At 42.0% G+C, this 13,015-nt stretch overlaps 1 protein-coding gene across 1 annotated transcript in view; it reads right to left on the bottom strand.

The window, feature by feature from the left end:
• Nucleotides 1–13,015, bottom strand: part of LOC111973418 (solute carrier family 35 member F1) — a 118,496-nt gene that overhangs the window by 15,712 nt on the left and 89,769 nt on the right. Inside the window, exons 5-7 of the mRNA XM_024000783.1 lie at nt 10,222–10,378; nt 7,282–7,334; nt 3,650–3,804 (exon numbers count right to left, since the gene is read on the bottom strand). Of these exons, the coding sequence (XP_023856551.1) occupies nt 3,650–3,804; nt 7,282–7,334; nt 10,222–10,378 (365 nt within the window). The remainder of the gene's footprint in view (nt 1–3,649; nt 3,805–7,281; nt 7,335–10,221; nt 10,379–13,015) is intronic.

A 13,015-nucleotide genomic window follows, 5' to 3' on the forward strand; every position in this document is an offset into this window, starting at 1 on the left:
TAATTTCATGGAGAGACCGCAATGGATACTTCCTGAATTCTGCTACCGCTCGTAGCATTTGTAATAATCTCTCTAGCCTTTCTGAGCACGGAACAATGAAGTTGTTTTCCCCCAAACAAGGACAAGAATATAATGAATTATTCTCATGGTCGGTAATACCCCAGAGAATCTGGCATGTGGGCGAGCTAATACAAATGAACTGACAACAGAATAGACTAGAGGTTTATGCTCCAGTTGTACAATTAAAATGATTGGAGTGAATGATTTAGTGATGTATACCACAGAACGTTCCATTGAATGTTCTAATGTTATCCTCTTGGATTTGTGACCTACACTAGACCGTACAACAATACCGGAAAATACCAGTTTTATTACAATTTCCCAATAAATTGCTAAAACAAAAAAGCCTCTCTCTGCCCTGTGATTTTATTGTGCTTGTATTACAATACTGCAAGGTCGACTCACTCTTGTTTTACCACCTCCAGACTGCTGATGCAAGGATCAGTTATTATCAGAAGCTACCCTGCTCGTACTCAAGTGAGTGGGCCACCTTATCAACAGACAGCATCTCTGGACTGTGAATGGGGCGAAGTGATTGTGGTGAGGAAACGATGCCCCTTAGTGACAGCTCCAGGGCCTGATTACAACAGTCAGAGAGATGGAAGGAACAGCCTTGAGCTGATGGGAGTGTGGTAGCTACTAGCTAGACCCTTCGCTCCACTTCACGCTCTCCAATCACAGGGCAGGTTGGAGACAGTGACACAGACCTCAGGACTTAATGGCATTTCTGGGCTGAAGGAGGCTGTCGCACACTTTGTACTGTATTTATTAAGGGGCCTGCCAACCCAAGAAGCACGGTTAAAACAAGTGGTGGGTCTTCATTGATAAAGAGAAAGCACTCTATTCAGAGTGGTATCTGACTCACTTCCAGGTTACATACAGTACTTACATGTACAGTACCAGTCAAAAGTTTGGACACCTACTCATTCAAGGGTTTATTTTTTACTATGTTCTAGTATTTTTACTATTCGCTGGCAGAGAGAAACATTGTATAAACTCTCTGAGAAGACCTGACAAATATTGTACAGACATTCAACCTTTTTCTGACCCAACAACCGAAAACATTCTTACAGAGCTTTGTTTCTCAAGGCAAGTAAAGGTTCTATCACCAAGGTATATAATCACAAACAAGAAACAATAAAGACATACAGTACCAGTCAAAAGTTTGGACACACCCACTCATTCAAAGGTTTTTCTTTATTTTTACTGTTTTCTACATTGTAGAATAATAGTGAAAACACCAAAAGCATGAAATAACACATGGAATCATGTAGTAAATAAAAAAGTGTTTTAACAAATCAAGATGTATTTTATATTCTTCAAAGTAGCCACCCTTTGTCTTGATGACAGCTTTGCACACTCTTGGCATTCTCTCAACCAGCTTCACCTGGAATGCTTTCCCAACAGTTTTGAAAGAGTTCCCACATATACTGAGCACTTGTTGGCTGCTTTTCCTTCACTCTGCGGTCCAACTCATCCCAAACCATCTCAATTGGGTTGAGGTCAGGTGATTGTGGAGGCCAGGTCATCTGATGCAGCACTCCTTCATTCTCATCTTGGTCAAATAGCCCTTACACAGCCTGGAGGTGTGTTGGGTCATTGTCCTGTTGAAAAACAAATGATAGTCCCACTAAGCGCAAACCAGATGGGATGGTGTATCGCTGCAGAATGCTGTGGTAGCCATGCTGGTTAAGTGTGCCTTGAATTCTAAATAACTCACAGACAGTGTCAGCAGTAAAGCACCCCCACACCATCACACCTCCTCCATGCTCACGGTGGGAACCACACATGCGGAGATCATCCGTTCACCTACTCTGCGTCTCACAAAGAAATGGCGGATGGAACCAAAAATCTCAAATTTGGACTCATCAGACCAAAGGATAGATTTCCACCAGTCTGTCTATTGCTCATGTTTCTTGACTCGAGCAAGTCTCTTCTTCTTATTGGTGTCCTTTAGTAGTGGTTTCTTTGCAGCAATTCGACCAGGAAGGCCTGATTCACACAGTCTCCTCTGAACAGTTGATGTTGTCTGTTATTTTAACTCTGTGAATCATTTATTTGGGATGCAATTTCTGAGGCTGGTAACGCTAATGAACTTATCCTCTGCAGCAGAGGTAAATCTGGGTCTTCCTTTCCTGTGGCGGTCCTCATGAGAGCCAGTTTCATTATAGCGCTTCATGGTTTTTGCAACTGCACTTGAAGAAACTTACAAAGTTCTTGAAATTTTCCTCATTGACTGACCTTCATGTCTTAAAGTAAAGACTTACTGTCATTTCTATTTGCTTATTTGAGCTGTTCTTGACTTCATATGGACTTGTTCTTTCACCAAATAGGGCTATCTTCTGTATACCACCCCTATCTTGTCACAACACCACTGATTAAGAAAGAATTCCACAAATGTACTTTTAACAAGGCACACCTGTTAATTGAAATGCATTCCAGGTGACTACCTCATGAAGCTGGTTGAGAGAATGCCAACAGTGTGCAAAGCTGTCATCAAGGCAAAGGGTGGCTACTTTGAAGAATCTCAAATATAAAACATATTTTGATTTGCTTAAGACTTTTTTGGTTACTACATGGTTTTGATGTCTTCACTATTATTCTACAATGTAGAAAATAGTGAAAAATAAAGCAAAACCCTAGAATGAGTAGGTGTGTCCAAACTTTTGACTGGTACTGTATATACGTACAGTAGTATACACAATAAAGTGCAATCTGCCAGACATTGTTGACTGCAATCTGCCAGACATTGTTGATGCTTTTATTGGCCATGATTGACTTTGAAAAAGCTGCATTTTAAAGGTAACATAAAGAGACGGATAACTAAGAAATACAAGTAAAATATTAGCCATGTCCCTAGCCACTTTTAGAGTTAACACAGCAAAGGATTGCTGGGGTGGAAGAGAGAGTGCAGAGACAGGTTTACACGGCATAAAGCCACCCATTTTAATCTCGCTTTCTTTCTCTCTCACTTTTGCAGTGGGCGGTAATCTGCACTACATGAGTCAGAGCTGGGAAAGCGATTAMAGGGCTTTATTTATTTGTAAGGCGTGACTAATGGGCAGTGTTTGGTGGTCTAGCTGCTTTAACAGTAATGATGGCCATCAGCCCACCCGGGACGGAGGAAGATGAAGGCCCACATTGTAGCCCAACCACCCTGGCATGCTGCCCTCACTGACTCTCATCGCCCTCCTTTTCATCTTCCCAAACGACAAGGCTTCGATGCCCTGCAGAAATACACGCTGGTCCTCTCTGATTTACTGAATAGCAAAGGCAAACCAAAAATGTTCCCAAACAATTGGTGTAAAACCGAAGAAAATATGTGGAATAGGATTGTTTCAGATGATAGCGGTACACACAGCAGTACACAATCCCTCAAAATCGGAATAATTATGATAGATGAAAGACTTGAAAGACCACACAATTAAAAGAGAGAAGGCTTACTTAACATTCTCTCACACTAAACTGCGCTTGATCTAAATTTCATTTTATCAGAGCTGCAGCAGTAAGAGAAGAAAATCTGTACAGGAGAATGGATGCTGGAGGCTTGTGGAAAGTGTGTGTGTGTGTGTGTGTGTGTAGCACTCACCTTGTACTGGAACAGTAAGAGACCACAGAACAGGCTGTAGAGGTCAGCGGTCAGCAGAGAGAGATTGACCGACGTGGCGCTGGTTCTTCTAATGACCACGGGCATGAAGCTGTACAGGCCAAACATGCAGGCACTGAAGCCGATGTAGAGCAACCCTGGGGAAGGACACACACACACACAGACACACAGAACATGATGAGTGACAGATCCGCAGGGACAGAGACTGGACTATAATAATTAACTGCACAGTGCTCTCTAGAATACCAACTAGCCAGCTAGATATCATTCACCTGTCTGTCTATCAAGGGTTTGCATAGATGGGTTTTCTCCTTGTGGTCATGCAAGAACAGAAAGGCCTTCATGACAGAGTAGAGAGGGGCTCATCTTCCCCATTCGTCAACACATTTCCATATTACACGTGCAGTGATTTGTCCAATTATCTAACATTTTGTTGGATCCTGTGACATTCTTCCTGCATACCAAACAGATGAATCTCTCGTGGGCAGATTCAGCTTGTAGACCGAAGAATCTGTTGTGATTGAATGGGATGCACGAGATAACGAGCAGGATTAGTTCAGTTTTGGGGGTTTTCGTCGCTGGTTATTTGAACGTATCAGGATTGGGCGAAGGCGGTGCTTAAACTGCTTCGCCTCGAGTTCTTTGTGCGTGTGCCAACAAAGGTCAGATGGGGGGGGGCTTTGGCACGAGGGTGGAGACTTTGTTTTTGCCGGAACTCCCCGTTCCTAACACGTATAGACCCAGATGTTAATCACACAATATTTTACTGCTGTTTTAACCAAGATTACCAACTGATATAAATGGGAAAGTAATCATGTCAGCATTTCCTAATTTACCAATCTTTCACCAAAAAACATTTAATTTTTTTTGGGGGGGAAGGAGAATACCGTTAAATATATATATGTCAGGTCACTGTGAAGGTCAATAACAGTGAAAAGACAGACATTGAGGAAGAAGTGGGAATCTGAGACAGAAGATGTTGACACAATGACCGAGATATCAGAGAGAAGGTGGTCATATAGCGACGAGAGACATTCTGATAATCTTTTGTCCTGCAGAAACACGGTAATGGATTTAGTGTTGAAATAAAATGACATGCTCATCTAGTTTCAGGTTTGACTTTTTGAAATGCATTTATGAAAGACAACTTTTACTGGCTCAGATGAAAAGACAACACAGACAGGCAACGGTAATTTGTGTCAAAACTAAACGTAAATAGCATTTATCTGTCAGATTCTGCTCTCAGGCCTTTMCAGCTGTTATGAATGCTGCAAAGGCCATTTCCGACAAGCTCATTCCACTAAAAGAAATCAGGATTCCATTCAATCGCTTTTCATTTTTATAGTCATTACATATCAGGAGTTTTGTCCTCAGCAGAGACAACAAAAATATCCACTTGTTTATCTGTAGAGAGAAGGTACTGAAGGACAGCTGTCTACTGATCAGGTGGGAATAGGATACATTTAAACACTGAAGAGTTCTAGTCCTAATCTGCATGCTCTGGTTTAGTGCATGAATTCATGACATGCCCAAGCTACTGCATGTAACAGGATGAGACTGTTTTGACCAAAACAAAGGTCTCCATTGAAGACCAGGAAGTCTCACTGTATTCAGCATTATTTGTATTCCGATCCACTCAAGATGTATGCCATTTTCTGTAAGGCCAAGCACAGAGACTTCCTAACCCTTTTTCTCCAGGCGCTGTTGGTAGTTGGTGGAATAGCTGAACAGAAGGCCTCATGAGTTATTCAAATGCCTTGTTTACTTTGTCTGGCAGCATACCAGAGAGCAATATGGCCAACACCTGCTTTTCTTAACTAAGTTGAAGTGTATCTCTGGGCTAAGTTTTAATGGTGTAGTAGTATGAGACTCTGCTTTTAGAAGCACATCTAAATCCCATGAATATTCAAATCCCTGTTATTAGGAAAGATGAGCTACTGTATTTGTATGAGAATTCATGACTACCACCCGAAGAGAATCTAAAATAAACAATTCTATTTCACGGCAGTGTATGGGCCTTTGTTTTCATCTTTCTTATGATCAATATCTGGTTATTAAGAGTAGGGAAAAAACACACAACTGTGGTAAGCTTGAGGAGGGAAGAAACAACAATTGATCTCACCAAGTATTTGGAAGACGCTCACAATCCTACATTTTACATGACCGAGTCCTCATTATTTTTCTAGGGCAAAGCAATCTTGGCTGAGGAGATCTTTCCTTCTGGTGCCCGCTATGTTGTCCGCCATGGCAGTGACAGATAATAGCGTGCCCCTCAAGCCACCGCTGACTGGCTAATGCCTGTGACAAGCCAGCATCTCCTGGGACGCTACCCAAACGCTGCTATTGGCACCACACATCCTCGCTCGCTCAATCAAAAGAAAGTGGGTAAATCCAAGTGGATTAAGGACCTAGTCACTTGCTTTGGCTTTGGAGAGCGGCGAATTGCACGTCACACATTGAGCTCCTGTATCAGTGTAAATTAAAATCGGGCATCTTCATGGGCTACTATATAACATGCTGTCTTGATAATTTTTTGTATTTTAAATATTCAGTGGCCAGTTAATTGAAACTCAGTCAACATTAATGGGATACTATATACTGTACTGTAGCACCCTGTTTGGCTTGTTTGTTTAAAATGAAATATTAAGTGAACAGTCACTGTTATAAGCAAATAAAGTGCATCCATATATCAGTTAGTGGTGATGGGTTCTGACTTCTAAACTTGAAATATGAAATATCCTTGTTCATGGTACTGAGGGAGAGAGGGGAATGCAGAACATTTACGTTCTGTCTGACCATGTTGTTGTTAGACATCAGGCATCCTATGGAAAGGAGAAGGGCCACAGTCTGGTTTCTACACCAGAAGCTAATGGTTATCTGTAGGAGGAATGTATAGGGTGGGGTCAATTAAGGTTGGATATAAGCCAGGGGCTTGGAATGTTACTCAGTAAGGAAAAGGCAATCATATGGTTGTGGTCACTGATAAGGGTGGAGAGCTGTGGATTAGTGACGAACGGGGCCCAAGGTCAGGTCACATTAAGGGAGAAGGAACAGTTTTCTACCGACATAAAGATGTAACGTTCAGAGAAGAGGAGGAGACTTCACCTAAAGTGGGGTATCTATACTTGTGCTGGTGGGAACATGTCTTTGTCTGTTCAGCTGTCTGACCCATTGGGTGAATAAACTTGGTTTGAGCTTTTCATAGTTGTCCGTTAGGTTCTAAATAACAGAGTAAAAACTAACAGTGGACACCATCTCCTACCAGTAACTCATGCGGCACAACAAAATGTCCGTAAAGGTTGACACCATCCCACCATACATTTTGACTATACAGCGGCGGCCCATCCATCTTAGCTCAGGGCCCCCCCCCCCCTTCCCCCTACTTAATTTGCAGAGTGATCTTCCAGTGACACCCCTTACAGCCTAACTGATTGCGTGAGCTGGATCTGACACAAGCGGGGGGGGGGGGGGGGGCGCATCCCCTCTAGACAGGGCAATCAATTCCCACTCTGCAAATGTTTAATCATCCCTGTATCCCCCCCACCCCCCACAACGGGCTGCTAACCAACGCTGCAAGAGAGAGCAGCATCTAAATCCCAGTAACAGTAACTTACCTATCTGCCAGTCCCAGGGCACCCTTAACAGCTCCTTATGCTCCATGATGGCCCTGGAACAGAAAGAAAAACTATTCCCGTCAGCCAGAGGTAAGCTTTGTGAGATAAGGAATACAACAGAGTTACTGATGGAGGGAGGAAAGTAAGACAGGAGGATCATAAACAAGTCTCTTGACAGAAAAGTTTTGACAGCTGAGCACCTGTGGTTCTGATGAGTCAGTGACAAATCAATCCTATCAGAGCGAGGCGGGGTTCAACTATCTGACCCTACAGAATAGATCCTGGGAATTCTATTGGCGGAATCCTCTGACTCCAGAGGGGCACTAACAATAGAAACAACATGGTAGACCATTTTCCCTCCCTCACCCCCCCTCTGTTCCAGACAAGAGGAATGGAAAACAATCCACCCAGGTCTCGCTCTGTGACATCTCTGTGAAAAAGCGTAATTGACGAGGCGGTGCTGACGTGTTACCAAGGTTACGGTCTCGTCTGGTGCTCCCGTGTCTAAAATTAACATCAGCGAGAGACAGAAACAGAGACAGGTCCCCATGCTCCCACTGTCTTCCCCAATAGGAATCATTTCATACATAACAAGTGGATAAATAAGTGGAGGGAAGACAGGCAATGTCTCATAACTAGTTTTTTTTTTTTTTATCATTCCTCTTTAAGCCTAAGAATGAGCTCATTAAAAAGTAGTAAAACTGAACAAAAATATAAACGCAATCGGCAACAATTTCTAATATTATTATTGAGTTACAGTTTATATTAGGAAATCAGTCAATTTAAATACATTCATTAGCCCTAATCTATGAATTTCACATAACTCGGAATACAGATATGCATCTGTTGGGAACAAATACCTTAAAAATGTAAGGGTATGGATCAGAAAACAGGTCAGTATCTGGTGTGAACACCATTGCACCATCTCCTTCGCATGGGGTTGATCAGGCTTGTGGCCTGTGGAACGTTGTCCCACTCCCCTTCAATGGCTGTGCAAAATTGCTGGATATTGGCGGGAACTGGAATACACTGTGCTACATGTCAATCCAGAGCATCCCAAACATGCTCAATGGGTGACATGTCTGGTGAGTATGCAGGCCATGAAAGAACTGGGACATTTTCAGCTCCCAGGAATTGGGTACTGATCCTTGTGACACGGGGCTGTGAATTGTCATGCTGAAACATTAGGTGATGCGGCAGATAAATGGCACGACAATGGGCTTCTTGATCCCGTCACAGTTTCTCTGTGCATTCAAATTGCCATCGATAAAATGCAATTGTGTTTGTTTGTGCTTATGCCTGCCAATACCATAACCCCACCTCCACCATGGTGCACTCTGTTGTCACAACGTTGACATCAACAAACCCCCCTGCCCACATGACACCTTACATGCTGTCTGCCATCTGCCTGGTACAGTTGAAACCGAGATTCATCCGTGAAGAGCACACTTCTCCAGTGTGCCTGTTGCCATCGAAGCTGAGCATTTGCCCACTAAAGTTGGTTAGGAAGCCGAACTGTATAGTATTTATTAGGTCCCTACTCTTCCTGCGGTCCTAACATGAATAAAGTAATTACATAACAACAAAACAACAGCCTACATCAGAAATAGCATTATACATCATACAAGACATTATTGCATTATTACTCTAGTATTACAAATGTACAATATAACATTTACAATACTACAATGTGTGTGTGTAGAGTGTTTGTATTAGAGTGTGTGTGTGCGTATACGTGTGTGTTTTATCTGATTGTTTTTATATCTGATTGTACTGCTCGCTTGAGTTACTTGATGTGGAAGAGAGTTCTGTGTAATCATGGCTCTATGTAGTACTGTTTGTTTCCCAGGGCCGGTTTTGGACTTAGGGGCTGTGAAGAGACCCCTGGTGGCATGTCTTGTGGGGTATGTATGGGTGTCTGAGCTGAGTGTTCGCTGTTTGAACAGACAGTTCAAGTGCTTTCAACACGTCAATACCTCCCACAAAGACAAGTAGTGATGCAGTCAATCTCTCCTCTAGTTTGAGCCAGGAGAGACTGATATGCATGTTACTGATATCAGCCCTCCGTGTACCTTTAAGGGCCTGGCTGCTCTGTTCTGGGCCAACTGTATTGCAGCACTAATTGCCTATGTCCTTCTTAGTGGCACTAGAAGCATCGTAGAAAGAAAAGGAGATTATATGACAGCATGGGGCTGCTAGCGAAGCCATCATCTGATCTGGAGAGAGAGAAAGACTGAATACTATAGAGCCGGTGTAAATAGTCCGGGTGGCCATTTGATTACTTGTTCAGCAGTCTTATGGCMTGAGGGTAGAAGCTGTTAAGGAGTCTTTTGGACCTAGACTAAGTGCTCCGGTGGTACCGTGCGGTAGCAGAGAGAACAGTATGACTTGGGTGACTGGAGTCTTTGAATTTTTTTGGGGCCTTCCTCTGACAACGCCCAGTATATAGGACCTGGGTGGCAGGAAGCTCGGCCCCAGTGATGTACTGGGCTGTACGCACTACGGTCGGATGCCGAGCAGTTGCCATACCTACCAGTGATGCAACCAGTCAGGATGCTCTTGATGGTGCAGCTGTAGAACTTTTTGAGGATCTGGGGACCCATGCCAAATCTTTTCAGTCTCCTGAGGGGGAAAAGGCATTGTCGTGCCCTCTTTGCAACTTTCTTGGTGTGTTTAGACCATGATAGTTTGTTGGTGATGAGGACACTAAGGAACTTGAAACTCACGACCCGCTCCACTACAGTCCCGTCYATGTGAATGGGGGCGTGTTCAGCTCTCTTTTTCCTGTATTTGCTTTAGCCTGCCTGGAGTGCCTGATTGGCTAGGTATGACATTATGGGACTATTATATTGGTTTGATTTTACCAGACAAGCTCAATGAAGCACAGTTGAAGTATTTGAAATCATTTCCAATAGGTCTGACACACACACAAACACTCACAGCTGAATGCCGCTGAAGAAAGAGCCGAACAGTCCCATCATGCCCAGGAACTCCACCCTGCTCAGGTTCTTAACGATGAACTCCTCACACACGTTAGAGATTCCATAGAGCATGGCCCCTCCCAGAACCAGCAGGTCCCCCAGGAGCTTATGGTCCCCTAGAGAGAGAGAGAGAGAGAGAGAGAGAGAGAGAGAGAGAGAGAGAGAGAGAGAGACTGTCAAACTGTATGAAAGAGCCATTAGTTATTCATGACAAATAGGTTATCCTATGAAACCCTCACCAGTAATATCTGACTAAGTGTCTATCCTATGAGAAAAAAAATTATGACAATGAGGCAGTGAAAGACATTGGGTGTTTAAAAGGTACAGAAAGCAACTGTGCTTGAGTTCATACATTGAGTAAATGTAGGATTTTAACAGAAGAAGGAGTTTCATTGGTTAATTAATCTTCTTACCGTTCACTTTACTGTGTTTAAAATATCTATTTTCACTATTTTAAGCAACATTACTGTGTAGCTGGTAAAACAAATAGGCATTATTGATTGGAAGCTGACACCAAACAATTGCATTGTTCCTTTATTCCTACATGCTTAGTGCATACGGTATGCTGCAATGGGTTTCAGTAAGGTATGGATAAACTGTACCCAATCAAACAAAGATCTTACAGATGCTTAGCACATGCTAGAAGATTTTTAAATAATCCCACTATAACGTAACGATTCTGTCAATCACGAGACAGAAATGAAACTACAGCCGTGTGTTTTCAATGAAACTCTAAACTCTTCGGATCCAGAACACGTAATATGATTTGGATCGTAACATGTATTATTCATATCGAACCAAAATGCAATCTATCTATCTGAATCTTGTTGAGCTGGGGAAATCAAGGAGTACTTAATGCAATAGTGAGAGGGGGAGGCTCTCCATGGGTGTGAAAGGCAAACCACACCAGAGACTAACACTGGGGATCTGACTCAGTTATTGCTGAAGGTACTGTGAGGTTTGAACACAATGAGACAGCGATGGTGAACTGCACAGTGAGAACACTGTCTGTGTGTTGGAGGAGATGAGGGTGTTTGTGTGAAGGACACAGCAGATTCCACAATAGCAATCAAAGTATGTTTAAAGCTCTTTGCTACATATACATACATTTTACAGATCCATTTTACATACAGTTGGAGTCAGAAGTTTACATACACATAGGTTGGAGTCATTAAAACTCATTTTTCAACGACTCCACAAATTTCATGACACAAGTAATTTTTCCAACAACTGTTTACAGACAGATTATTTCACTTATAATTCACTGTATCACAATTCCAGTGGGTCAGAAGTTTACATACACTAAGTTGACTGTGCCTTTAAACAGCTTGGAAAATTCCATAAAATGAGGTCATGGCTTTAGAAGCTTCTGATTGACACCATTTGCGTCAATTGGAGGTGTACCTMTGGATGTATTTCAAGGCCTACCTTCAAACGCAGTGCCTCTTTGCCTGACATCATGGGAAAATCAAAAGAAATCAGACAAGAAATCAGACCTCCACAAGTTTGGCTCATCCTTTTGAGCATTTTCCAAATGCCTGAAGGTACCACGCTCATCTGTACAAACAATAGTACGTAAGTATAAACAACATGGGACCACGCAGCCGTCTCTGCTCAGGAAGGAGATGCGTTGTACCATGCTACCAAATACTAATTGAGTGTATGTAAACTTCTGACCCACTGGGAATGTGATGAAAGAAATAAAAGCTGAAATTAATAATTCTCTCTACTATTATTCTGACATTTCACATTCTTAAAATAAAGTGGTGATCCTAACTGACCTAAGACAGGGAATRTTTTACTAGGATTAAATGTCAGGAATTGTGAAAAACTGAGATTAAATGTATTTGGCAAAGGTGTATGTAAACTTACGACTTCAACTGTACACATTTTGGATACATACTTTTACTGTTATATAAAGCAGTCACATAACAATAATACTTTACAAAACATAAACTCTTTAATCCCAACCCTCAGCCACTCTCAGCCCATCCCACCTATCACCATAGACCGCCCTTGTTTGGTTTCCATGTGTCATATATTTTTCAATTGTGCTGTGATGTTTTACATAATTTTTCTAATCGTACATTATCCACAGATTGTGAGCTAAAGATGAAAACCTTTCCTACAAGTATTATTATATTATTGACTGACTATGGCTTTCCAAATCGCCCAACACAGCTATTTGTAAGGTTCATTTTAAGTGCATGTTGTGATTTTTGAACCATTCCTGAACCTGTGACCAGAAACAAGCTACATAGAGGCAATACCAGAATAAATTATCTATTGATTCTGTCTATTCCCAACAAAATCTACAGAGCTGAGATTGTTGTATGCCCCATATATATAGCATTCTGTTGGTGGCAAGAATTGTATATAATAATTTAAATGGAAAAACTCTAAGTGTTGAATCAAGTGTAGTTTTTTGTACCAGTTCATAAACCATGTGCCATGGAATTCGTACATCAGATCTCCTCCCATTTATTTTGCAACTTGTATGGCGAAGCTGTCAACATTTTTGTCCTCAGATGAAACGGGTCTATTTTTCTATTTATGCCAGTTCCTTACAGCCAATTTGTATCTTTAATATATGGCAGGCAAACAAGTTCCCTACCTTCTCCCTTTCCTCCTCCATTTTTGTGGTAGTGCTGCAATCAGTTGGTTGTAAATTTGGATTGAGCAGATACTCCCGTATATTTTCCATAACTGCATATGTGACATAACTCCTCCGTTTCTATTCATAATTTCATTCA

The sequence above is a fragment of the Salvelinus sp. IW2-2015 genome, linkage group LG14 (assembly GCF_002910315.2).
Source record: "Salvelinus sp. IW2-2015 linkage group LG14, ASM291031v2, whole genome shotgun sequence".
NCBI lineage: Eukaryota > Metazoa > Chordata > Actinopteri > Salmoniformes > Salmonidae > Salvelinus > Salvelinus sp. IW2-2015.